Raw genomic sequence first — 25593 nt, 5'->3', positions numbered from 1 at the left:
ATATCATGCCCAGTCGCCTTTGGCTCTCCCAGTGCACATGTCCACACACCAGGTACTCCTATGTTAAGGCCAAGGATGGCATTTAAATATCATTCGCCACTCATGTTAAGTGAGCCGTGGTCGGGAATGAAACGGAGATGCATGGATGTTGACCTTCTTTCGCACCGTACGTAGCCCAACCGTACTAATCTCAGATGGCTGGGGGTTCCTAGCAAAGTGCGCTAACCACTGCACCACCCATCCCTGAACCCCCAACTTGCACGGCCCAGGCGAGCTCCGTAACTTGAGAGTCCCGCTCTTATGACTGCCCGGGACAGGGCATGTTGCCCCTAATTATGTTGGCAAACACGAGTGACCAGAATTACATGACCTACCGAGTCACCCAGAGAGCGAGAGACACGCGTGATGGGCAGGGCAGTGGTGGCGCAGGGGTTTTCGGAGCTACACGCCCATGGCCTCAGGTTTTGAGGGGCCTCTTAAAAATATATCAAAACGAAATCACTTAATATATCAGCAGCGGCCATGCTCAATTCACTGCTGGATCAAATTCTTCCCAAGCCGCCGCAGCTACCTCTCACGATACGGCGATGTTAATTGCTAATAATAGTGCTAATCATCCACCTACCACCGGCACGTGGAGCTGATTTCATAACTCCATCTCTTTGGCGCACGTCCTCTGGTACGCGAGTTCCATTCAAGGGCTGCCAGGAGCACACTTGAAACGCAATAGTGAGTCACTCAGAGAGCGAGATGCACGATGGGTAATTTGGCAACGAAACGCCCGATTCTGTCATTTACCAAGTTAAAGCCGTCGCATCACTGTGTGCAATTAACGAGTTATGTTCCGACATTAAATCCGCGTTGCTCGTTGTCAGTGTCTACACACATGGACAGTGTGCGAGCACTTTGGTTCAATCCACAGCTGCACTTGAGGGCCGTGGGGCTATTTGACCATACTTGACCACGCTGGTCGGTGGTGCGGGGACGCAGGGAGCATCGGCAGAAGTCCACCACGTCGCGAGCCCTCCCTGGGCTCACGGCGTGGCCCCGCAGCAGCCTCGACAACGCCGCTGTCGTGGCCGTTTTGAGCACCCTCCACGCGAACCCCCCGTCGTCGAGAATGCGAGGTGCGATGCGAATTTATCCACGGGATGAAATGTACGTAATCTTCTGTAACAGAATGAATTTAAAATTGTGTATTTTTTTTTATTGGTCACCCCGTGCCCTTAAAAACCTCAACGTTCACCCTACAAAGTCCCATCACAAGGGAGAAACACAACCAAATACACCTGTTTGTTTGCCAGTATTGAAACGGCTGTACGCGGTATGGGCATGAAAACTCAATTTCCCTGAACAAGAATACGGGGTAGACCGTGATGGGTTGACAGCTGTGCTTCGACAAAGTCACCGATCGTCCCTTGATGTCATCCCTCGGCTTGTGTTCGTCTTCCACCATCGCCTGGCATCCCCTCCCTCTTGATCGGCGAGCGGTTGGGATTCTGTCGCCCTCTTGATTCAAGTCAAGACCACTTAAGACCCCCATTTGTTGTCACGTGCCATATCTATCACGTGTCTTTATTTTTCCTGTGCAGTGTCTGGAGATGCGGTGGCGTTTAGACGCTGTTATACAAATGTAAATTGCACTGTAAATGTGGTTGTAATGAAATGATGCTGTATGTACATATTGATCACTTGTGTAAAATACATTTCGTGCCAATGTAAAAGGGTTTTATACTCGCACACTGCGTTACTATCGGAACATGATCAGTTACTCCGCTTTAAATCTGAATAAAAAACACAACTTTTCACTGTTTCCTAAATGCATTTATTCTAGAATGTTTAATCCACTGCTGGATTAAGGCCTGCACACGCCATCGCCACCCCCCCAGTGCTCCACCATGCAACGATCCCAACTCACTCCTGCACACAAGCTCGTTTCGTCGCTCCATCTCCGCAAGCAGACGTCCTCCCGGCCGGCGCGTTTCGCTGCTTTGACTGCTACTCAGTCATTAGTCTCGGCCACCAGCCATGGCCATCGTCGTCGTCATCACGTGTTTCCTTCGGTCACTCTTGCAAACGAGATGTCCTGGCCGTTTGTGTGTATGTAGAACTTCTTTCGCACTGTACGTAGCCCAGGTATTTTGTTGTTGTCTGAAGTTTCAACGTGACGATCTCTAAATTGGGTTACACAAATCCCGCCTCAATAGAAAATGAAACACATGGGGTAAGCAACAACAACAACAAAAGCCTTGCGCTGTCAATGTTTCACGCACGCACCCGTGGGACAGAAACGACGCGCGTGGAAACTCTGGCGAGGAACGAACACGTTTATGACGTTTGCATAAAATAGTGGCGATTTCGGTTCAACTCGATACAGGTAAATACGTACGGGTCCACCGCGTGAAATGAGTGCGGGCGGCAAGCACAGTGAGGCGCGCAGGTAGGCGCGCAGGTAGGCGTGCAGGTAAGCGCGCGTGCAACGCGCTCGCCACGGGTACGGGGGCTGGCGGGTGGCAGCGGAGCTGGGAACATCGGCAAGGAGCACCCATGGTGCGGCCGGGTACGGGCGAGTGGTTTAATGGGTCCAGGTGGGTCCAGGTGAGTACAGGTGAGTACAGGTGAGTACAGGTAGGTCCAGGAGGGTTAGACAAATGCAAAATGCAGATGGGGCGGTGTACTGGCGGCGGCGTGGCCTAGCGGTCACGACGTTCGCGGTTCGGATCCAGCGGTTGCCCCGGTTCTCACCGCGGGGCGGATTTAGCTTGCAGCTCCCACGCGCCGTCAGCTTCACAGTGACGTCATTCGCAAGAGGAGGCCATTGCGTGCCGGCTTCATGGTCCAGATTTGTCAAATTACCCACAAATTACTCGCGTGAGAGCAACCATCGCACCCCTACTGACAAAAGACTTGACAGGACCCTCATGATAAAGATTCACGAGACTCAGCGAGGCTTCCCTGGGTAAACAAGCGCAGAAATAACAACGGCTCCAACGGCGAGTTCGGGGTGCAGGTTCACGTGCGCACAGACGGGTCCACGGCTACGTGGGTACGCCGGAGTGCAGGATGCTGGCAGGCACCGTGTGAGGGGAGGCAAGCGCTCGCACGCGGCGTGGGAGTTGCGCGTGCGCCTTCAATGAATGGAAGATCAAAGAGTCGCCAAAACTGCGATTCCCAGTCCAAACCAATGAACGGCATCGCCGACGCCGACGACGCCAGCCACTGGGCGACAGCTGCTGCTTGCTGCTGCTGATGATGATGCTGATGATGATGTTGCTGATGATGTTGTTGCTGATGTTGCTGCTGCTGCCCCCTCGGATCGGTTGAAAAAAAAAAGTTCAAACGCGATTCAACGCCGGTGCGTTTCCACGCTGCCTTACGGAAGTGGAAGTGCAAGCGAGCGGGACGGGGGAGGCGTGCGGGAAGATGACACCACCCTCGTAGGTGCCGCCACGCACGTCGTGCGCTCCACGATTATTTTTATTCGACAGCAGGTGTGGTTTGTCTCGCCGCCAGGTAAGGCACATGAAGCAGGGACGGGAACACGACGAGGGGGATCCCAACTCGGACGGCCCGACAGGGGCAGCCGCGGTAACGGCCGCGGCTACGGCGGCGTGCGTACACAGGTTGAGCGAGCGGGTTGGAGCCGCGTTGTGCAAAGCTACATCCAGTGGTGGGACCGAACGAGCAATTGACGGACCGACCGACCGAGCAATTGACGAACCGACTGAGCAATTGACCGATCGACCGAGCAATTGACGGACCGACTGAGCAATTGGCGGACCGACCGACCGCCGGTTGTGAGCGACAGCGACATTCATTGGTTCAAAACGAACCGCGGGCAAAAAAAAACTAAAAGTAGACGGACAGCCAAAAAGTTTCGCGAAAAAGTCAAAGCGATCCGACGGTAGCGTTTACGGTTCAAGCCAAAGTGTACACATATATATATTTTTTCCCTCAATGCAATCGTAACCATAGTGACGCCATCATAGAAAAACAAGTGCAATCAAAAGCGCGACTGTAAAAATTGTAAAAAAATATATATACACACACCGTTCTCAAAACTTTTTGACCGTTCATCGTCTCACGTGTTATGTACACGGGCACCTACGCACACGTACGGACGCGCGCAAAGCGTGGCCGCGAGCGAACCCGCCGCGCCACGTGGGAGAGACGCGGTTTCTGTACAAAGGCACTTGCTTCACCCGTGCGGCGAGCGGAACTCCGCCAAACTCCACCGGTCGCCCCCCACCGAGCCACCCTCGTCGTTATCAGCGCCGGGGGGGGGGGGGGGGGCCCGTTCACGATGCGGCGACAGTGAAGCGTCTATGGTAACTTTGCAGGCGGCAGGGAGAGAGAGCGAGAGGAGAGAAGGGAGAGGGAGCGTTGAGACGATGTTACGGTTGAAGTGTGAACGAGCAGACGTCACACAGAGGGAGGGAGAGAGACGGTCGGGGCTTGATTATTCAGTGAACATTTCGTGGGTCGCCGGTAGACCGGTGAGTGGCACGCGACTAAGTAGTCGCCACAGCCGTAGCGAGAGAGACACTGGGCGTGCCGAGTTAAGTCGTCGGCAGAAGAGACGAGTCTTGAGCCGTGGTCTCATGAGCCCTGCCGCGTGGACGCCCAGAGGAAGGGGACTCCGGACGGCAGGGGGCATCAGACGCGGCAGTGGTCTCGTCATCATCGCCAAGACACCAAATTGGCCGTTTCCGAATGACCCTCGAGGCATCGAGATCCCTCGGCCCCTTGCCAGGTCTCTTCGGCAGGCTTGAGCAAGGTGACGGAGCGTCTACAGTCGCCCCCCCCCGCCCCCGAGGCTATTTACTTCACCAACTTCGACATCGTCCGCGCGTATTCGTTTAAAAAAACAATAAAATGAGCGCAACAGCAGCGGCAGAAACAACAAGAATTAAAAATGCAAAAGCATTCGTGCGGAGGGATGCGGGCGACTGCGTAGCCCCGGGGGCCGTTCAAAAACGCGGTGGGGTGCGGGGGGGGGGGGGTGGCGTGCGGGGGGGGGCTCGATAAATCTTTAAGCAGTCGAGCGACGGACTCGAGCAAAGGAAACCGCCCGCGACGTCTTAAAATAGCGCACGAGGGCCGCATGCACGCGGCCCACCTGCATGCCGAGCAAACACCCGTCACTGTTTGCCTTTCCTGCTGTTGACTTTTCTTATTTCCCAGTTAACAAGGCGGGTAATTGCTCCGGCCAGTGAAAAATAAAATGAAACTGAGAGCGTAAACGACTCGGGTCGGGGGAGGGGGGCAGAGACCGTTGTGGCCGACGGGCCTCAAGTTGCCGGGCATCCCCGGCTCGGCGGCCGGAGCGGGGAAACTCCGGTGGTGCCGGGAGATTCCCGCGACGCCAGATACGGCGATCCATTCCGACCGAAGTTTCGCGACGGGAATCTGCGGTGCGGACAGACGCGCGGCATCGCCGTAGGGGCCTAAAAAGCTCACGGACGTTCAATGGGACTCCGGCGCGGGGCTGGCGGTGGCTACGTGGGTCCCACATCGAGCACCGTCCGTCCGTCTGTCCGTCGGTCGCAAGCAGAGCGACTGTCGGGGGGAGGGGTGGGGGCAACAACAACAAAAGCTGGCCGACGTCAACTCCCATGAGCCTCGTTCCGCCGCACCGCCGCCACCTTCGCCGCTTCTTCTCCACGTCGTCACAGGATGGCGATCGTCTCCTGCTGCTCCAGGTCGGACCACGTGCGGGCCTTGCTCTCGGCCAGCGAGCGCCACGGCGGGGAGCCGTCCGTGGGGCTGTGGTCGTCCGAGCCGGACGGGTCGCTGCTCCCGTCTTCCGGTGGTTCGCGCGGACACACAGAAAACACGAGAGAGGCCGCGGTCAGCGAGCGTCCACGGAGCGCGCGGCGCACGACGGCGAATGAGGGTGGACGCAGTGGCGCGGCGTGGTCGGCACGGCCCCTGGTGCAAGAAATGAAGTGGGGGGGGGGGGGGGGGCCCTCTGACACATAGGCCATTGAGCAGTTGCACCGCCTGCACAGTCGACAGCTAGGCCGCTGCGTGGCCAAAACCGCGTCTAGATACCTTCATGTCTAGGCCAGGCACTCGTTGAAGGCAGAGCTGACCTCGGGAAGAACCAGGAGAGTTTGAAATACCGCACCATTACTGCTATACGTGAACTGGAATCGAACCTAGGCGCTGGGTTTGGGTTCGTAGCACGTTGCGCGGAAAGCTGTGATGCCACCGTCAGGATTAGGCACGCACAGACACACACTCACATACACGCACGCGTGCGTCAGGTGTAAATAAAGATATGTAAGAGCTCCGAGGGGCCCAGGTGAGGCTGAATTTCCCACTTGCAGCCCCGAGGCTGTGGATTCTAACAATAATCATAAAAATAAGTCAGCTTGTACCAGGCTGTGGCGATGCATCACACGGGCCCACGCACACAGCCGGAATTCACGGCAACCCTAAAGACAGCGCTGACAGCGCACGAGCGGCGTGCCTGTCGCCATCGACCTGTCCACGCTGCCTGCACCGGGGGCTGCTGGTGCTTCCATCATCGATCCCAGCGGACGAAGCGGGGCACGGCGTAACGCGAGCGCTCGGTCGCGGCGTGAGTGGAGGTGCCCCCCCCCCCGCCCCCCCCGCCCCCCTGCCCCCCGCGTGGTGATGGCGGTGCGTCTGCGGCTACCGCGTGGCAAGGCCCGTGCAGATTTCGTTTCAGCGCCGTGTCGACTGGCGCCCTTGAAAGTTTAATGGCTTCGGAGTGGCTCAGCGGCTCGTCGACGGAGAGTCGCTGCTGACCTGCTTGTTTCCGATTCGTTCCCCCGGTTGCCTGTTTTCCGATTTGCCGATAGTCGGTTTGCATCCACGGCCATGCTCGCGGCCCACGCGTCAAGCCGTTGTTATAACGTGCAAATTAGGTGTGTGTGATATCCTGACGGTACATTCAATGGAGTCAAACAAAACAATACAAACGAGAGGGTAAAATCGAGACAAAAAAGGAATCGATTCTTGAATGGCAACGTGAAAATCACGTGGAACCGCTGGGAGAATCGTTGCCAGCCGACTCACGATGCCCCCCACTGACAAGCAGTTCAACGGGCCGGCCAACCACCGGCGATCAGCCACTGCTGGTCGAAGCCATCTGGAAAACAGTCGGCCAAGCCCACGTCCGGGTCATTTCAGTCCTGTGAATTTCATGTGGAGCAATCCCGTCTGGTGAGAGCGGGCGGGCGAGCGAGTGAGCGAGTGAGGTGGGTGACTTTGTCCAATGTGGCGGGAGCGAGACCACGGTCGGCATCGCGTCCCCTCCAGCAGGACGCGGCGACCTCCAGCCACGACCTTTAATTCCGTGCCATCTTCGCCTCGACGACGACAACAACCTGCTGCTTAAATGAACCCTGGACGCGGCGGCAACTTACACTTGACTCAAATTCCACAGCTTGTCGTCGACTCGGACTACTCAAACCAAAACACGCGGACGGAGTTACCACTGCGCCCAGGGGTCAGAGGGCAGCCTGGGGTGAACCCCGGTCCCGTGCAGGATGCTCGAGTGTATCCAGCTGCCGCGCAGGCTGTCGTGCGGCGTATCGTGCAGGGCTGTCACGCAGGATGTCCATGCGCGTGACGTGCATTTCAAATCCAACAGGGAACCTCGCGCCCCAGCGCACGCCACTTATCGCTCGGAGCAAACAACTGATCATCGACACGCGACGTGAAATGTAGAGGAATGCAAACGGCGGGGGGGAATGGCGGCACAGCGGTTAGCGCACTGGCCCTGAATGAGAAGCACTGGTGGGGTCCGAGTTCGATTCCCTCTCACGTCTTACATCAGTGGTGAGTGTAATCTGAACCCATTCCGGTTCTCACCAAGGCAGAACCCAGCCGACAAATGAGTACCTCGTACATTTTGTAAACAGTACCGGCTGTAGTGCTGGCCACACCATCCCCTCCAGGTGCCGTGCCGGCCTTAACAGGTGCACTGAAAATGTTTGATACTCCGACTGATGCTCCTGCTGTTGTGGAGTGACTCATGCAGCCAGCTATGGCTGCAGGGTCTGGTGGTACATGTTGTTAATGTCGTTTATTGTGAAATTTCGGTCACAGTTCCTATGATCACTGTTACATTGCTTTTATGGCTTTATTTTGGTGATTTCGAAAACGTGTTTTGGTTTGGCCATGTTTGTTTGTTGTCATACGGAGTTAGACTGATGGCTTTAATCTAAGTTGTTTTGTGGTTGTTGTTGTTTGACTTGCATCCCACTAGGATTTTTGCACACAGCGTTGGTGTACGGTGCTTTTTCTGCAATATTTTGCCGTCTTTTCTTGGATTTTCTGTTTGCACTCAGTCACATAGTCACTTTAAGATGTTTTCTTGTTCATGTTTTTGTTTTTTGTTTGTTGCGGTTGCACCCGATTCAAGAGCCGAATGGTTCACAGGGCTATACCTAATAAATGAAACTTAAAAAAAAACTGAAAACAGTCACTTGCCCTATCAGTCTTTTTTAAACCCATACTGACCAGTGTGGTGAAGTATGGTCACTACACCAACCCCCACCTATCAACACAGCATCGGGCAGGCCATCATCACCGCAGTGGGTAGACAAGAGGGTAGTAACAATATGGGACCTTTCCCATATTGTAGCTTCTCACCCTGAGCTAGAAATGCCCTGATAGTGGCATTGTCTGTGTGCTGTTCGGCGACCTCTGGTCTAACACCGATTGAGACGAGGCTCTCAAGAAAGCTGTCTCTGTTGTGGTCCAATCAGTTTCAAAGACGACGCATCGATTACCAGAGCGTGTTTTTGTTTGCATGTTCACCACAAACACGTGTGGTTAATGCGGACAGGATGATTGCCAATAAGGGTAAACCCTATTGTTATAGTACCATCACATTAGCACGTGATTAAGAGTGGCCCCGCTCCCCCGGGGGGGTTATTTTTCGTTTCGATTGGACGGGGGAGAGGAGCGACGGAGCCAAGTTCCGCCGCCGAGCCGGACGGCATCGCCGCAGGGGAAGCTTCGCCAGGCACGGGCGAAGCTATTGTTGCGCCGCGCGCGTGAACAAAGCGCTCCGGTTACGACCGAGGGGATTAGGCCGTCGACGTTTTCCGTAAACAATTGCCGGGCCGGAGCAAGCAGGAGGCGGCTCGCGAGGAAAGGCGGCCGCTTCGTACAGAGCGCAGAGGACGCGCCTCCGATTGCCGCGTTTGGCTACGTACGGTGCGAAAGAAGTTCGACATACATACATACGGCCACGTAGAGCGGCAGTTTTAAGTCAACTGAGGTTGAGGATTTACAATCCTCACCCCCAACCCCCTCCCACCGCCTGGAAATTAAACGCACAATGACAAACATCCCCACTGTTAGCGAGCACCTATGAAGGCCGGTACGGCAAGGGTGGGTGGCCAGCACCATGGCCGGCTCTCCCGAGTGGCGATGATTAGACACCGTACCAGGTACTCAATTTGGGCTGAGTCGACCTAGCGGAGGTCCAAGACCGGTTCAGATAATCGTCGCCGGTGTTGGTGGCCGCGAGCGTGAATTGTAGCGCAGCGCACGCACACGGATGCTGCTCACCGGGATTGGACCTGACATCGGCGGCGCCCGGAGTCCTGCTCCCTCCAGCGCACCGCGCCGAGTCGCCGGCCGCCTCCTCGGCCTCGCTGCCCTCCCTCACGGCGGCCACCGTGCCGAGGCTCTTGATGCCATCGCTGCTCGCGCGGAGACGGCCACCGTCCTGCAGCTGCTGCTGCTGTTGCTGCTGCTGCTGCCGGCAGAAGGACTGCGACTGCGGCGTGCGGCGCAGCTTGACCCCGAACGGGCGCGTGCCGTCCCCGCCGTCCGCGGCGAGCTCCGGCCAGCCTGACGGCGCCTCCGAGAGCATGGAGGCGGCACGGATCATCGGCTCCACGGCCGAAACGGGGCGCTGAGTCCTCGCGCGTCCGCGCTTCGCCACTTTCTGGGAAACGCCGCCGCCGCCGCTCCCCTGCCGCGTGCCTCCCCGCCCCTCGACCTCGCCGGCGTCCACGGCGTCGCAAGCGACGGCCCGCGCCGCCGGCGCGAGGAGGTGGTCCGATCCCCTGGGCAGCGACTTGCTGCGCGCCGTCGCAAAGGGCAAGCGGCAGCCGATCTCCGACGAGCTCCTGTGCGGGAGCTTCCCGCGGCAGTCCGCCGCCGCGGCGCCGTCGTCGGCGCCCGCCGGCGCCGCGTCGCTGGGGCTCCGCAGCGTGGGGCGCGGCAGCCGTATGGGGTCGTAGGTCGCCGGCTCGTCGGTCGCCACCTCCGCTTCGGAGTCGTCGGACGAGGAGGCGGCGGCGGCGGAAGAGGGCGAGGAAGCGCCCGGCGCCGGCTTCACCCGCACGCGCGGGAGGCGGAAGCTCTGCCCAGACTCCAGGGCCGCGACGACGGCAACGCCGCCGTCGTTCGCCGGAGACTCGGGGGGCTCCGGGGATCGAGCCGCGCTCGCCGTCTCGTCGGGTTCTTCCCGCAGTGCCGGCTCGCGCTGCGGGCGCGGTGCTCTCTTGGCGCCGGGAGGGACCAGCGCCGGCCGCTTGGGTTGCTGCTTCTCGCTCGGCGATTGGCCCCAGCCTCCTGGTTCACGCGCGCACCACGGTACGATTAGACCGCGACACCGCCACCCGCTCCCCTGTCATCCCCCGCGACCGCCGCGCGCTCCACAGCGAGGGGAAGGCTGGACTTGGCGAAGGCCGAGTTTTACCCTGCGTCGGTCCGAGTCGGCGACGTGGAAAATACTTCCAGCACACCACATCCAGTATCCCTCTTACTCGGGCTATGACTCGGAGTCATGTTCCTACGTGAATTCCTGCTCAAATGAGCATCGAGGTGGTGTTCAACCTCCGTTTACGGCCCTAAGACAGTGTTGGAAATTCCACATTCCTATGGCAGGGGTAAGTATGTCCACAGGACAACCACTTTTCATAGGGTGGTACCAATTTTATACACCTCAGCGGGATGATGGGCTAAATCAACCTCCGACCAGGATGTTAACTTCCTGACCGCTCGCCGCTCGCTCTGCCGGAGTGCGAGCGAGCCGGCGAGCGGCGGGGGCGAGGGTCCGGCGGAGACTCACCGGGGCCGGCGAGGGAGGGGCTCTCCCCAAAGGAGGACGCTGGAGACAGAGCGCCGTCGCCGTCACTCGCGTCCTGCACGTGACGGCATGAAGAGAGGAGGAGAGGCTGTGACGAGAGGCAAGAGCTGGGGCTGGTGGGGGGGGGGGTGTGGGTGGTGGGGGGGAGTGGGTGGGGGTGTGGGTGGTCGGGGGGTGTGGGTGGTAGGGGGGAGTGGGTGGGGGTGTGGGTGGTGGGGGGGTGTGGGTGGTGGGGGGGAGTGGGTGGGGGTGTGGGTGGTCGGGGGGTGTGGGTGGTGGGGGGGAGTGGGTGGGGGTGTGGGTGTGGGTGGTCGGGGGGTGTGGGTGGTGGGGGGGAGTGGGTGGGGGTGTGGGTGGTGTGGGTGGTGGGGGGGAGTGGGTGGGGGTGTGGGTGGTGGGGGGGTGTGGGTGGTGGAGGGGAGTGGGTGGGGGTGTGGGTGGTGGGGGGGTGTGGGTGGTGGGGGGGAGTGGGTGGGGGTGTGGGTGTGGGTGGTCGGGGGGTGTGGGTGGTGGGGGGGAGTGGGTGGGGGTGTGGGTGGTGGGGGGTGTGGGTGGTGGGGGGGAGTGGGTGGGGGTGTGGGTGGTGGGGGGGTGTGGGTGGTGGAGGGGAGTGGGTGGGGGTGTGGGTGGTGGGGGGGTGAGGGCGGTGTCGTGGCGGTGGCGCTGCTCACGGCCGTGCGGCGTGGCCTTGCGCCCGTGCGCTGGTTGCGGGGCCGCACGGCCATGCGGTGCTTGGCGGCCGTGTTGTCGAGCGTCGCCGTGAACGTGGGCCGCTCGTCCAGGCTGAGCGGCGCGCACCAGCTGCTGCCTCCCTGCACCGCCCGCAACGCCACAACCGCACCGCCACAACCGCAATCAAAACAACCGGGATGGGCGCAACCGGATTCGCGACCGCAACTCGATCGCGACCAATAACACATCCGCAACCACAACCACTCCCACGACGGCGATGCAACGACAACCGCAAATCACAACCACGACCACCGCCACAAAGACGATCGCAACCGCGTCAACGTGCACAAAGCGCGACCCACAGGCAGCACACAACCTGGCCTGCTCCGTTACAATCATCCCTTGGCTGGTTTGTGATTAAACAAAACAGAAATGTAGGAGCCACACGAATTAAAATAGCTCTTGTGTTTTGTTATCCTTGCCGCTCATTTTGTCAACAAACCAAACTGTGACACCCCGCGGGACAGGCGAGACGACGGGAGGCAGCTGTCACGGCAACTCGCGTTTTGCAAGTTGCCCAAAGGTCGTCCTTTGAGCTCCGGAAGATTCCATCAAACTGGCCAACGTCTCACCCGGGATGAGCGCCGACTCGTGGTGCAACCTTGACACTGAAGTGTCGTTCGTGTCGGATCGTGCGGATCGGAGAATCTCAGTGGCACCGGTCTCGGCGTTGCTGACCTCTGACCCACCCAACTGCCCCCCTCCCCACCCAGCTCCACACCCACGTACAAATAATTTTACTCAACTAAACCATTTTCATTTGACCAGTTAAGGCCCTCTGAGTTATATAGGTCTTTACATGAACAATTGACTTGCCGCTCGCTGCTTCCAGCATCGAGGGGGAGGGGGAGGCGATTCTGGTGGCGATCGCGGTTGTGATCGTGGCAGTGGTTGCGGGAGTCGAACCCTCTGTCAATGCGTTGGGTTTTTTTCGATGACGTGCAAAAAAAAAAAACAGTGGCAAAGCAACACCGCGTAAGCCAGCAGCAGCAGGGATGGGCACCTGTTCAGGAGTCAGGGGCCGGTCAGGCGCCAGCACCAGTTCAGGTACCAGCGCCTGCTCCCTCGGCAAGGACTGCGTCCCATTTGTTCTCAAGGAGCCCTGCGACCACCGCTACGGACGGACACGGAACAACACAAAGCAAGGCACGAGCGGACACGGACGTAAGGCGTGGTGCGACCAGCGCAAGCGAATGAATAAGCCAAGCGAGACGGACGCCGCAGCTTTTTGCCGCGGCCGTGCCGTAGCACGGCCCTCGACGTGGTTTTAGGCGCGCGTCAAGAGGGAAAACATCGGACATCGGTGCCGCGTGGGCAACGGAGGCCGAAAACTCTTCGGAAGAGGGCTGCACGGCAGAGCCGGGTGAACCCATGGGTGCGCCCTGAAGCACAACGAGGCACACGCTCGCAACGCAACGGCGCTAATGCGAGGACGCCGCACAGTGGCGAGGATTTGTTTACAGCGTTACAGCCAATAAATAATGGAGTTTGTTGAGGGACGCGATTACCGCGCGTGTAAATAACTCGCGTGGGGCCATCAGTCAGGGCGCGGTAACGAATCCGCCCGGTGTTCGTTACCCCCCCGTGGCGAGCTCCGCGTTATCCGGAGTTGCACTCGGGGAGAGGACGGCCTCCTCTCGGTGCCAAAGGTGTCGAGCGGCAAGTCAGGAGGGGGGGGGGGGCACCGTGCGAACCGCGGGGGATGTCGACGCCGCCGCCGTTCCCTCTGGTGTCGCTCGCCGCTTGGGGATGAGTCGCGACGGGGAGGCGATCCGCAGCGTCCGCAGCAGCTGATTCTGCGCGAGAGGAAGGGGGGCGGAGACGGGGAGTGTCGGGCGATCCCCACTGCGGTCGTGACAACAGTGACGTCACACGTGTCATCTCTAGGGGAAAGCCTCGCTGAATCCTGAGACCTTTTTCTCTGGACGAGAGAGAGAGCAGGGCTACGGCACAGCCCGGGAAGAAGCAACAGGGGCCTAGCGCCAACGACAACAACAACAACAAGGACAACGACAACAACAACGACGACAACAACAATGACGACAACGACGACGACAACAACGACGGCAACAACGAGGAGCTCCATGAGCAGGAGATGGAGCGATGAAGTCACTTTCGTGCGGCATTTGCTCAGTCGATAAGAGGCAGTCGCGGCTCAGGGAAACCTTCACCTAGCAGTGGATTGACCATAGCTGACGACGGTGATAACGACGACGACGATGAATGAGTCCAAATTTGGGCGTCATCTTTGGACGCCGTGCACGGTTTGGGAGTCTCGCACCAAAACACGCGATAATCTCTGCATGATCCACCAACCCTGCCAACAGAGCTGCGGCTCGTGGACGGGGAGGTCTGTGGGGGGGGGGCACAGTGCCCCCCACTCGCGACTCGGTGGTGGCGCCGCCGGAGTCACCTTGAAGGCGCTGACGCGGCCGGCGAGGTTGTCCTGGGACAGCACGCGGGACGGCCGCTCAGGATCGGCGGACGCCGCGTCCGGCTGGAAGACGCTGTCCAGGGACATGGCGCGCGCACCCAGCCTGCCCACAGCGGGGAGACGAGAGACATCACACAGAGATGAGAGACGTCACACAGAGACCAGAGATGTCACCCAAAGACATCACACAGAGACGTCACACAGAGATGAGAGACGTCACACGGAGACGTCACACAGAGACGTCACACAGAGACCAGAGACGTCGCACAGAGATGTCACACAGAGACGTCACACAGAGATGAGAGACATCACACAGAGACGTCACACAGAGACGTCACACAGAGACGAGGAGGCGGTGGGAGAGACACGGCGCACACACGCTCACGGAGGACGGCGGCTGCAGCTGCTGCTGAGAGACGTGTGACTGTAACCGTGTGTGTGTACCTGGCCTGGCACAGGCACCGTGGTGGCAGGTGTTGTTGTGTGTGCGCATGCATCTGCGTGTGAATGACTACGATGCGGTGGTTAGCACCGTGCTAAGAACCCGGCCACCCAAGTTCGATTCCCGTCCATGGCTAACTGTTCAGACGTAACAACCAACACGAGGGTCAAGTGGTAACTGAACTTGCCCTGGGGGCCTTCCCTAGATTGGCCTAGGCTTTAATGCATACGTCGCGTGGGGTGTAACCATCAGCGCCACGCGTGTGTGTCTGTGCGTGCATGTGCGCGCGTGAGTCCGTGCACGTGTGAGCGTGTGTCCGTCCACGTGCGTGTCCCCTCGCGCGTGTCTTATCCGCGCTGTGGAGCTGCTGACCGGTCGTCAGCGTTGTCATCAGCGCCAGGGACGTTGAGCAGCGTCACGGAGCCGCTATGCGTGTTGGGTTTCTTCTTGGCCCTCATGAAGAGCCTCCTCAGCTGTTGGCGGAAGTGGAAGCGGCGCTTCCCACTCGATGGGGCTTCTGGGAAAGCCGAAAAGGGGCAGCACATGAAGCAAGGTGGCAGCGTCAGCATTTGTAGCTGGGCTATCCGATTCTTTTAGAATAGGGCACGATACAATCGAGTTGTAACGCGCGCAGCATTTGCTCGCCCTCGTAGACGGAGAGAACGACTCGGGTGAGAGGAACCACAGACCGGTGGGAGGAAACGGCGGTCAGCCGGTGGCCCAGCTTCCAAAGCCCCCAATGAAACGGCAGGAACGCATCTCGTCGGTTTGTGCCGAAATTCGAATAACCTTAACATTTGGCACCAAACATCACAACGCGCGTGGAGTCGTCGCGTCTCTCTCTCCACGGCGGCAGGAACACGAGGCCGACAGAGAACGCACGGCGTGGATCGAGACGGTCGTGGCGGGACCCGGACGTCCGATAACACGACAGCTCTTCCCCGGTAGCTGCACGGCGGGGCCGTTCCATCCCGGGCGGTCCCACACGAGTTGGGAGCGGCCGGGATGGACGATCGCCTTCTCGCGCCGGCTCCGCCTGTTGTAGGTCCTCACGTCACCGTGAACACAATGACCGCCGCCATCGCGGCTAAGCGGGCGTCCCTTCATTTTAATCCAGATACGATCGCGAGAGCTAAATGCCGGTGGGGGGGGGGGGGAAGCCCCTTGTAAAGGACCAGAAACTGATCAGGCGAGACCAAGTGAACAATGAAGTTACTCTCAAGACCTTAATCACGTGGCTTTCTGGCCAGAAACCTAAGCGTCATTACAGAGAATTAAAGACTTCAAAGGGACACGGGCCCTCCAGCGATGTCCCTGCAGTGACCGTTATCTTCCAATAATGACCAAGTGACACCTTATGGGACATCACTGGAGCCATCCACCTAGGCTGTTGTTTACAAACAAAGGGTTAAATTCACGTCCATGCAGCCCAGGAACACACGGCCGAGGTGGATATTTTCTACAAGAGCCGCTGTTTGCTTTATGAGTTGGTGGTTGGATTTGCCCAAACTCGAAGTGCTCATTACCGACTGCAGAACAACTCTTTTTGTTTGCCATTCTCCTCCGTTCAAATACAAATTAAGTTGCAATGAGCCGCACGGGTGCCTCGCTGATTGACAAACACATTTCACATGTAATGAGAAGAGAGAGTGACGACGATTCAAATGAAGATAGTGGACCGGTGTGTGCGTCTGTTTGTTCACTTGCAGGGAGTGGTGGCGCAGTGGTTAGCCACTACACCACGTAACCGGCGAGCCGAGATTACATCCTAATCGCGGCCAACATCGGTGACAAAATATCTAAGCCGATCCTGGGCCTCTCCGAGGTTGACTCAGCCTTAAATGAGTACCTGGTGTAGTGCGTAAACATGGATTGGCACTGGGGAGACAAAGGTGGCTGTGTGTGGTGCTAGACTCCCCGCCCGCGTGTGCAATGCCAGCCTCTCAAAGGTGCTTGCTAACAGCACTTGGTCTAACAGTCTGTGTGCCTTTATACAACAGTTTGTGTACATCTCACGTACTGTAGGGTGGGCCTATTCAAATTAACGTACCATTATTTTACATGAGCGATGTCTACATCACGTTGAACCAGTTTAGCAATCATCAGGTGTGTGCAGCACGCAGTAACCTTCTCTGCATTCCAACGACGAAGATTGGTAAACATTGAACGCGGCCTGTGGTAGGTTTGGAGAAGCCTGCTTAAAGGGACAGCTGATGCCATAGGGAAGATGGACGCTTGGGGAAAATTGAATCCGGCAGTGGATAGATCATGTCGCACATTGGTAGCGCATAGGACCCTTGTTGCAGAGGTTCGTGGTTCAAACCCAGCAGGCTGCCCTGGTTAACACTGCGGGCGTACCAACCGCACAATAATAAGCTCCGTCTGGATGTTAAAGATCCCGTGAGGTTTTTTGGAGAGAGAAAAATCGGCCTTTGTGTACAGGCTTCACAATCCAATTCATGCCAAATTTGAAAAACTACACTGAAATTTACTCAATTGGGATGTCACGGCTTAACATCGCTCCCTACCTTGAAACTACCGCAGGCTGTGTCTGTGAAACACAACAGCGCGCCTTCCTTCGTGACGATCGCCCTGCCCTCGAAGAACAATATCGCCAAGAGCAAACGTACTCAATTGTCGTGAATGACAGATAAATCCATACGGGTTTGTGAGAAAGATCTAGGCTCTTGACGATCAAACGTGGCGACAGCAAGGCCTTAGGCCTCAGCGCGCACACACTCCACCACCCTGGCCGTGATGTCAATTTTCACGGTACGATGATTATGTCAACATCAGATGCCCATAACCTTGTAATTATATTTAGCATTTTTATTCATTTTTGCGCTTTCCCAGCAAACAAGCGATGTTGGACCAACGTCTTTGTGTTTACCGAGCTGCTTGACTTTGAGTCCCAGTAAATGTTTACTTCAACGACCTTCAACTGAGGTTCACTCGACACGACTCCGCCGTGAGTCGAATCATTGAAAATCTACAACGCCTATAACACGCAGTCGCACAAGAACGAAATCGTTAAATGAACACTTACAACGGTCTAGGCGGCTTATCTTAGGTTGCGATGCGGGAAAGCCATCGCGTTTACTGGATGATACAGCGATTAATATATAACTTAAAATTTATTTTGTTTGTTCAAAAACACATCTCACGAAACGACTTTGGGACCTCCTTCCCATCGCCTCTCTTCCCAAACTCCTGTCACCATTCCTCAACTCGAGGAACGCTCTCACAGTCATCCATTACGACCGTGAGAGGACTGTTTGTTGCTGGCCCCTGGGCGTTCAGGGCCAATTTTAGTCTGTGCTCAGCAACAGTGTAAAAAAAAATTCTGTCTGGATATGAGGAGTTTAAAACAATAAATGTATCAAATTTTTTTTTCCATTCAGACTGTCTTCCCGACAGACCTGTTTCTTCACCTGAGGACGGCTGCTTGCGTTGTGGCCGAAACGTCGTGATAATTATTTTATTATGTTTTATTTTTATTATTTTATTATTTCCCTTCTACGTGACTTTACCGAAAGAACCAAGAAGAGAAATGTATCAATGATATGTTGCTGAATGGCCGCCGACACGAGACAGCTCTCCCGCTGTGTTTTCGGGTTGTGCGGTGACGCAACCCAACGGGGAGGGCCTACGCAGTGGGACGACGACGACGACCCCGCGAATGCCGTGGCCCTCGTGTCGTTTGCGACGCGTCGTGCCGTCGCGGACTGACGGCAACGCCACCGCTTGTCACCCTCTACCCAATGTGGCGATAAACCTCGGCGTGGAAACTCCACGAGCCGTGATCACGAAACCAAGAAGTTCAACAGCTTACGCACGAACCACATTTCCACTTATGGGATTTTCGGCGGCCGCTCTCGTCAGCGGCTTCAGCTCCACGGCCGAGTGGCGCTAACGAGCTTGAGAAATTAAAGTGGCTACCTTGAGTCACGTGTGGGGGGGGGCATGGGGGTTGCTGCACCCATCACAAACAAGCGTGCGGTTCCCAGAAACATTCCGTCCCCGTGACACGAGCCTCAAAGGCTCCGGCTACCGCCCATTTCCCCCATTCTGAATGATAAAAAAAAATCTAAACGTTTCCCCCGGCAACGCGAGCCACAGAGTGGCAACGGCAAACAAACAACGGGCGGCGGCCGTCACCGGCAAAACGAGAGGCGTGGGGCTCGCATGCAGCCCACCACAATGCTCGTCGGCGTGTCGGTGACTGCCAAACCGCCGTCCGTTCGGGAGGTGGCGTCGCCGATTCGTGCCGAGGGTTTGGTTCCGGGTTTGTCTCTCTCGGCGCTGTTAGGTTCAGTAAATAAACGTTTTTGGAATTACACTCCGTTTAAATGTCTACCCTCTTGAAAAGAAAAATGCATCTCGCGAGCATTTGTTGAGGCCAGAAGGAGCGGTTCTAGGACGCACTGCGCCTCCGATTTGCACGGTTGGTGAAGTATGGTGCGAAGGAAGTTCAACGTACGTACAATACGTGAGAAATAAATAACAGCTATTTGATAATCCACGACAGAGCCTCCTTATGCCGTGTCGGTCATGAGACATGTTTGAACAAACTGCTCTGTGGGAGCTGGTGGAGGGATGGCCGTGGACATCCCTCGACATGAACCACGGGGCGCAGGGCGCTAACCGTTGCACCGCCGCTCCCCCGAATAAATATAATTTGGGCTGCAAATGAATAAGAAAGGGATATTTTTAGTTCCACAAAGTGGAGTAACATGTCCTACTTCTCACTTGCAACCCAGCGATCGTGCTCACAGCTGAGGAGCTCGCTAAACGCACGTCCCCGCGTTGGATTCGGGCAGCGATCAAGCGCAGAACTCCACCTCATTGACAAGCTCGTTGCTGAAATACGAGGAATTCCGTAACTCCTACAAGTTTATTTCGTCTGGCCATATTTGCCCTGCCCTGACAGCTCAAGGGCTACACAAATAAACAGCACAGGTGTGTCTTTCCTCCTCTCCAAAGCTAAATAATGGTTTAGTCCACGTGGTTTACGGCTCAAAAGTTTTCCGATGTTAAAAAAATACGTGTAATATATATATTTGTTTAGGCAAGGCATGCCCTGCGCAGGTTTTGACTTGTCAGAATTTCATGGGCAGGGCGTGGCAACTGTGGCCGCTTAAACAAAATGCCGCATCGTGGCCTCTCGTTTTTGTTGCAGGCACAGTGGCTCCCTGCAAGCAGCGGCCCCCTGCCCTTTCGCACCGTACGTGGCCAACCGTGCCCTTCGCACCGTACGTGGGCTAACCGTGCTAATCCGGCAGTGGATTGACAAAAGGACTGCACGTGCGCAAATGTCTAGATAATTACTAAAATCTTATTTTGCATTCCATCCCAGAGGGCCCTGGAATCCAGAGGGTGCTGGAAAGTGTTTCCATGGCGATGGGTGGGACCCGCCACTCTCGCCCGCCAGCTACCTTCGCCCGTTGGCTCCATCTCCGCTTCCTGTTTGGTTTCCGTGGCGTCCGATGCCATGGGGATGACCTCTGATCCGGCCGCTGCCCTTCATGGGGGAGGGGGGGGGGTAAAGGGAGGAGAGAGTGGGAGATCACAGAAAGGGGAGGTAGGTGGGTGGGAAGGGAGAGGTGGAGAGGAGGGAGGGGAAAATAAGAGTCAGCGGTGTCTGGTAGCTGTGTGCGTGCCCGAGTAGAGTTTCAAGGCTGCACGCAGCACGATCACGAATATAATGCCGCTCTGATATTTATCGCGGTTGCGTGCCAACGCCGACGTTGTACCTACACGACCTCCGATCGGCGAATGCCGTGCGGCGCACATCCGTAACTCAGCCATTCGGCAAGTACGGCACAAGCACGAGAAACCACCACCACCACCACCAACCACATCCTGTTCTCCCTCCCCCCTCGCTCCTCCCTCCTCCCTTCCCGCGTGTAGAAGTGGCCGTCGGGCACGCGTCGACTCAGCAACTTACACGAATTGATTGAAAAGTGTTCTTACGCTCAAGATCTGCGCGAGCAAAAAAAAATCAATCGTTCAGAATCGATGTGAGCCAACGGAGGGAACGCACCGCCAAGAGCACACGTGCGGTCGACATGGAACGGGTGAAATCGGCTCGCGTGCACGAGGCAGGTGGACTTTTGTTTTTGCATCACAAAACCGTGAGAGATGGCAACGGCTTGCAGAGGCCTTCATCCAGCAGTGGACAGACCGTGGCCGATGATGATATGCGGGACTCATAACCGGGAGCGTGCATTTACAACTAGAATTATATAAACAAAAAACTTAAGGCAAATTACTTGCTTCACTGATGATGGGGCTTGTTTGTAGTATTCGTCATGAGCTTGGACTCAATCCAGAACGTGAAGCTGCCCTTGCCGTACGAGCGAATCCAATCAACCGCCGTGCTACGAGCGCGATGCGATCGATCTATCCAACTCCCGCAAACCATCCCACCTCGTCGCTCTGTCTCCTCGGCGGGCGCGGCCCCCCCCCCCGCGCTGGATTGCCAGCGCGGGGGGGGGGGGAGGGGCCGGCCCCTCCGGACTCCCACCGGGGGCTCCACCGCGAGGTGCAGCATCCGGCTGGGCGGCTGCGGCGGGAGTTGTGAGCGCGTGCGAAGCGCGTTGAGCAGGTGCCGAGATAGAATCTGAGAGCCGTGGCCGTGAGCGATCGTCGAGCGATCGTCGCGCGATTGTGGAGCGGGCGTTCGTACCGCCTTCGCCGGCGGCGGCGTTGCGAGGGCGGTGCAACTGCGCCGGAGAGGGCCTCGGCGCTTGGCTACGTGGAAGAAGAAGAAGAGGTGGGGAGGAGGGATTGGACGGGGTGGGCGGGAAGGTGGGGGGGGGGCATCGCATCCCGTGCACCTGGGCCACGTGCCAACCACGCTTCGCCTCTTGCCCTCATTTAATTTCGTGCCCGAGACCGCCGCACGTGGGAGGGGATCTCAGCGGCCCTCCTCGCCCACCTCCCCATCCCCCCAAGCCTCTGGGCTACTCGCAGTGGCCCTGGCCCCCCATGTCCCCCCCCCCTCGCATTCCTCCTCCTACCCAGAGGACAATACAGCACACCGGGACTCACGGAGAGGGGGGGGCAGAGTTTGGCACGGACGCTGCCGTCACTCCCACGGCAGGGAAGGGGGGGGGCGGGGGACACACAGCAGCGGAGCGAGCGTAGCGGGGAAGGGGGGGGGACACAGCGGAGGCAGCGAGCGCATTCCTCCGCCGCGCCGCCGCCAATGCCCTGCAAATTCCTTCGCGATCGCGGACCGGGGGGGCTGGAGGGGGCTGGAGGGGGCTGGGGGGGCCGGGGGGGCGAGGGGGGGGCTTCCCAGAGCCACGGCGGCGGTGGCACGGATGCGCGCGATGAGTCACTCCCGCCCGGCGAGACTCAATAGCACGTGGGTTTGTGAAGCGAATCGTCCTTTCTTGAACCCAGGGGACGGAATGCCAACCCGCTGAGACACGCGGAACAACAGCCATCGCTTTTTGCGGATCTACATACAGGGGCACGTGTGTCACTGACAAAACAGAGAGATGTCTATAGAGAGTGTACACACACGTGTAGCGTGTGCACACACGTGTAGCGTGTGCACACACATAGTGTATAGAAGCCTGTCAAGAGAAATCAGCTGTATATGTAGTTGGCTCGAGTGTGCCCCCCCCCCCCATCGCTTCGTGTAAATTTGTAAAAAATAAAATCTTGCAATGGTTTTGGGTGTGTGGAGGGCCACTCAGCCCCCCCTCTCCTTCTCCTCCCTGTGCTTGGGCCACCGCTGGAGTTGTACCCCCTTCCCCCTCCCTCCCCTGTGCATGGATGGCTGGGGGAAGGGAGTTTAAAACTGTGGGGGCAGAATAGGAAAATTAAAACTAAATTTTAGCACGGTTGGCTACATACGGTGCAAAAGAAGTTCAACATCCATAGGAATGAGCAACCTACCACTGATTAAAGGTGAGATGAGAAGGGAGAGGTAGGAGAGTGCGTGGGGGGGAGTAGAGTGAGATGAGAGGGGAGAGGTAGGAGAGTGCGTGGAGGGAAGCGAGATGAGAGGGGAGAGGTAGGAGAGTGCGTGGGGGGGAGTAGAGTGAGATGAGAGGGGAGAGGTAGGAGAGTGCGTGGAGGGGAGCGAGATGAGAGGGGAGAGGTAGGAGAGTGCGTGGAGGGGAGCGAGATGAGAGGGGAGAGGTAGGAGAGTGCGTGGAGGGGAGTAGAGTGAGATGAGAGGGGAGAGGTAGGAGAGTGCGTGGAGGGGAGTAGAGTGAGATGAGAGGGGAGAGGTAGGAGAGTGCGTGGAGGGGAGCGAGATGAGAGGGGAGAGGTAGGAGAGTGCGTGGAGGGGAGTAGAGTGAGATGAGAGGGGAGAGGTAGGAGAATGCGTGGAGGGGAGTAGAGTGAGATGAGAAGGGAGAGGTAGGAGAGTGCGTGGAGGGGAGTAGAGTGAGATGAGAGGGGAGAGGTAGGAGAGTGCGTGGAGGGGAGTAGAGTGAGATGAGAGGGGAGAGGTAGGAGGATCGTGAGAGTGAATGAAGAGACAATTGCTTTATTTCGTCACATTTCGCACCTCGTGTTGTATTCTCCCCCCGTCAACTCCGTGCCGTGTCTCCAGCTTCTGCCGGCGCCGTTATCAAACGTCTCCCACCGGCGTGAGGCGTGTCACCATCGCGCCGCAACGCGTCAAGATGGTTTATAATCTAAACAATATTTACTTATTTTTTTACATCGGCCTCCAGAGGCTATAGGGTTCACCGGAACCGATCACACGCGACATATTCAAAAATAGTAAACTCTTACGCAAATGATACGTTGCATGCTTCGCGAGCCGAGGCATCGAGGCTCAATGAGGAATCGCTGCTCCGTTCCAACAAAGTTTCTTTGTTTCTCTCCCAGCCTCTGAGTCTGTGGACGTGTCTCGCCCTCTGGCACCAACCCCTCGGAGTCCCCTTGAGCAAAGCCCCCCAAGAGAGCCCCCAAGCCCTGACAGTAACAGTCGATCAGATGCAGCCACTCGGGGTTCTTAATGAATCATCATCAGCAGCAGCAGCAGCCATGGTCGCTCAACTGCTGGATGAAGGACTTCCCACGCCGCCACTGCCGCCACCTCTCACAATCCAGCGATGTAATCATCCACCTTCTAGCGCCGGGACACGAGCCAATTCCATCGCTCCATCTCCTCGGCAGACGGGCTCTCGGACGAGATCCGCTCCTCGGCCGCCACTCCGTTATTGGACCTCATGACTCTGAATCAGCGTATCTCCGCCTTCTCAGTTTTTCCTCCCCCTTGGCCTACGAGGCATGTTTCGTGTGTGCCATACAGCGCCTCGACTAACCAGCAGAGAGGTGCTTTATACAAATGTGATGTATTATTCTTATTGTAGCGGCGTGTCCCCACCAAGCCCGTGTCTACAGTTTCATTTCATTTTCATAAAATGTAGAATGAATTAGGGCAATCAGAAATAAATAGATAAATAGGCTGGTGACAAGAATGTGTGTGGTTGGCCTCATGGGCAGAGAGCTGGCAGAGCAGGAGAGGAACCGGGATCGGCCGTGCGGTGGTGGTGGTGAAATACGGCAAGTTTCATAATCTCCCCAGGGAGCCGCTCTTCCTCATGGCGGCGTTAGAGGAAGCTACAGGCTCGGCTGCGGTGCACTCATCGGCAGCATCTTCATCGTCATCATCGGGCGGTCACACGGCCTGGCGGTAGCGTTGTCTTCGCCGGTTGTTGTTGAAGAGGTTCACGGTTTGCGTCCAGCGAACCGTGAACCAGCCAACGCTGAAGATCCACTGATGTCATTCACAACAATGGGCCGTTGTGTTGTCAGCGTCAGGGTCGAAATTTGCCCAAGTCAAAAATTACACCGCAAGAGTACTTGATTTGAACTGAGTTCTCACCCGGTTCAACAAATGAAACCGATCATCATGACAATCAGCATCTTGGTGGGTGGCTGCGTGGCCAGGGCTGGCTCGGTCTGAGTAGTGGGTGGTGGTGGTGCTTTATCGAGTGTGCAGGCCCTGCAACTGCACCACCTCTGGCATCTGTTACCAGCCTGCAGTGCAGACATCACGGGATATATTTACCCAGAAAAGTGTCACCGAGTCCCTGCCACATTGAGATGTTGGAATCGATTCCCTTCCAAAGAAGTGTTTGAAGTTTAGCGACAAGGCACCAAAGCACCCAGAAAAGACACAAAATAAAAATGACAATCGCATGGCACATGAAGCCGTGATCCTGAGAGGCAGCGATCCATAGAGCTCTTACGCATGAGCCGATCTCATTGCTCCATCTCAGGCGCGCCCCCCACCCCCTCCACCGATGACACCGTCTGCCATCGTCCCGTGTCCTGCCCAAAGCACGCTTTACTGCTTCTTTACAGACGGTGTGTTGCACATTTATTTTGTTGAACCCACCCACCCAGCCACCCATCCAGCCACCCACCCAGCCACAAACCCTCCCAGCCAACCACCCACGCAGCCACCCACCCACCCAACCACTCACCAACCAACCAACCCACCAAGTTAGCCACCCACCGAGCCACGCACAGTCACCACCCAGCCATCCAGCCACCCAGCGAGCATCACTCTCTGCAGCAATCATCAGCAAGGGAGGTGCCCCCGTGTCTTACCCTGCACGTTGGTGTCTTGAGTCTGCGCAGATCCGGAGGGGGCGGGGAGGGGTAGTGAGGACGCCCGATGATCCGGGCGGGATGGGCGAGTGCGGTCACTGCTGCTCACGCATCTGCGGGACACACGTGTCGCGCGCGCACGCAAACACTGAGCAACGCACACAGCGCGCGGCATCGCACGACGCACCCAGCAACGCGCTCACGCCGACGGCCGTGACCCATCTCCGCCGCTGGATGAAAACGGATTCAAGCCGTCGACCATCCGTCGCGGTCACGCGACGCAACGATCCCTGTCGCTGCTGCAAC

At 57.3% G+C, this 25593-nt stretch overlaps 1 protein-coding gene across 1 annotated transcript; it reads right to left on the bottom strand.

The window, feature by feature from the left end:
• Window positions 1–1303: 1303 nt before the first annotated feature.
• Window positions 1304–25378, bottom strand: CRACDL (CRACD like). Its single transcript, XM_078863335.1, has 10 exons — window positions 25288–25378; window positions 20130–20215; window positions 15067–15211; window positions 14232–14355; window positions 13513–13614; window positions 12822–12932; window positions 11758–11898; window positions 11069–11141; window positions 9556–10569; window positions 1304–5803 (listed from the first exon to the last, which is right to left on the bottom strand). Exons 2-10 carry the CDS (start codon window positions 20185–20187, stop codon window positions 5670–5672), a joined length of 1902 nt encoding a protein of 633 aa, XP_078719461.1. The 5' UTR covers window positions 20188–20215; window positions 25288–25378; the 3' UTR covers window positions 1304–5669.
• Window positions 25379–25593: the final 215 nt, after the last annotated feature.

The sequence above is a fragment of the Lampetra fluviatilis genome, chromosome 15 (genome assembly GCF_964198595.1).
Source record: "Lampetra fluviatilis chromosome 15, kcLamFluv1.1, whole genome shotgun sequence".
NCBI lineage: Eukaryota > Metazoa > Chordata > Hyperoartia > Petromyzontiformes > Petromyzontidae > Lampetra > Lampetra fluviatilis.
The sequence above is the reverse complement of the archived record's forward strand: the minus strand, read 5'-3'. Positions and strand labels throughout refer to the sequence as shown.

Excerpts from the sequence above, each read along its gene's own strand:
- CRACDL (XM_078863335.1), bottom strand. The coding sequence starts at position 20,187 with ATGGCATCGGACGCCACGGAAACCAAACAGGAAGCGGAGATGGAGCCA. Across the intron at positions 13,615-14,231 it reads GCCGCGTCAGCGCCTTCAAG|AATCAGCTGCTGCGGACGCT; the intron begins GTGACTCCGGCG and ends CCTCTCGCGCAG. Across the intron at positions 11,899-12,821 it reads GGCCCCTGACTCCTGAACAG|GGAGGCAGCAGCTGGTGCGC; the intron begins GTGCCCATCCCT and ends CGGGCGGTGCAG.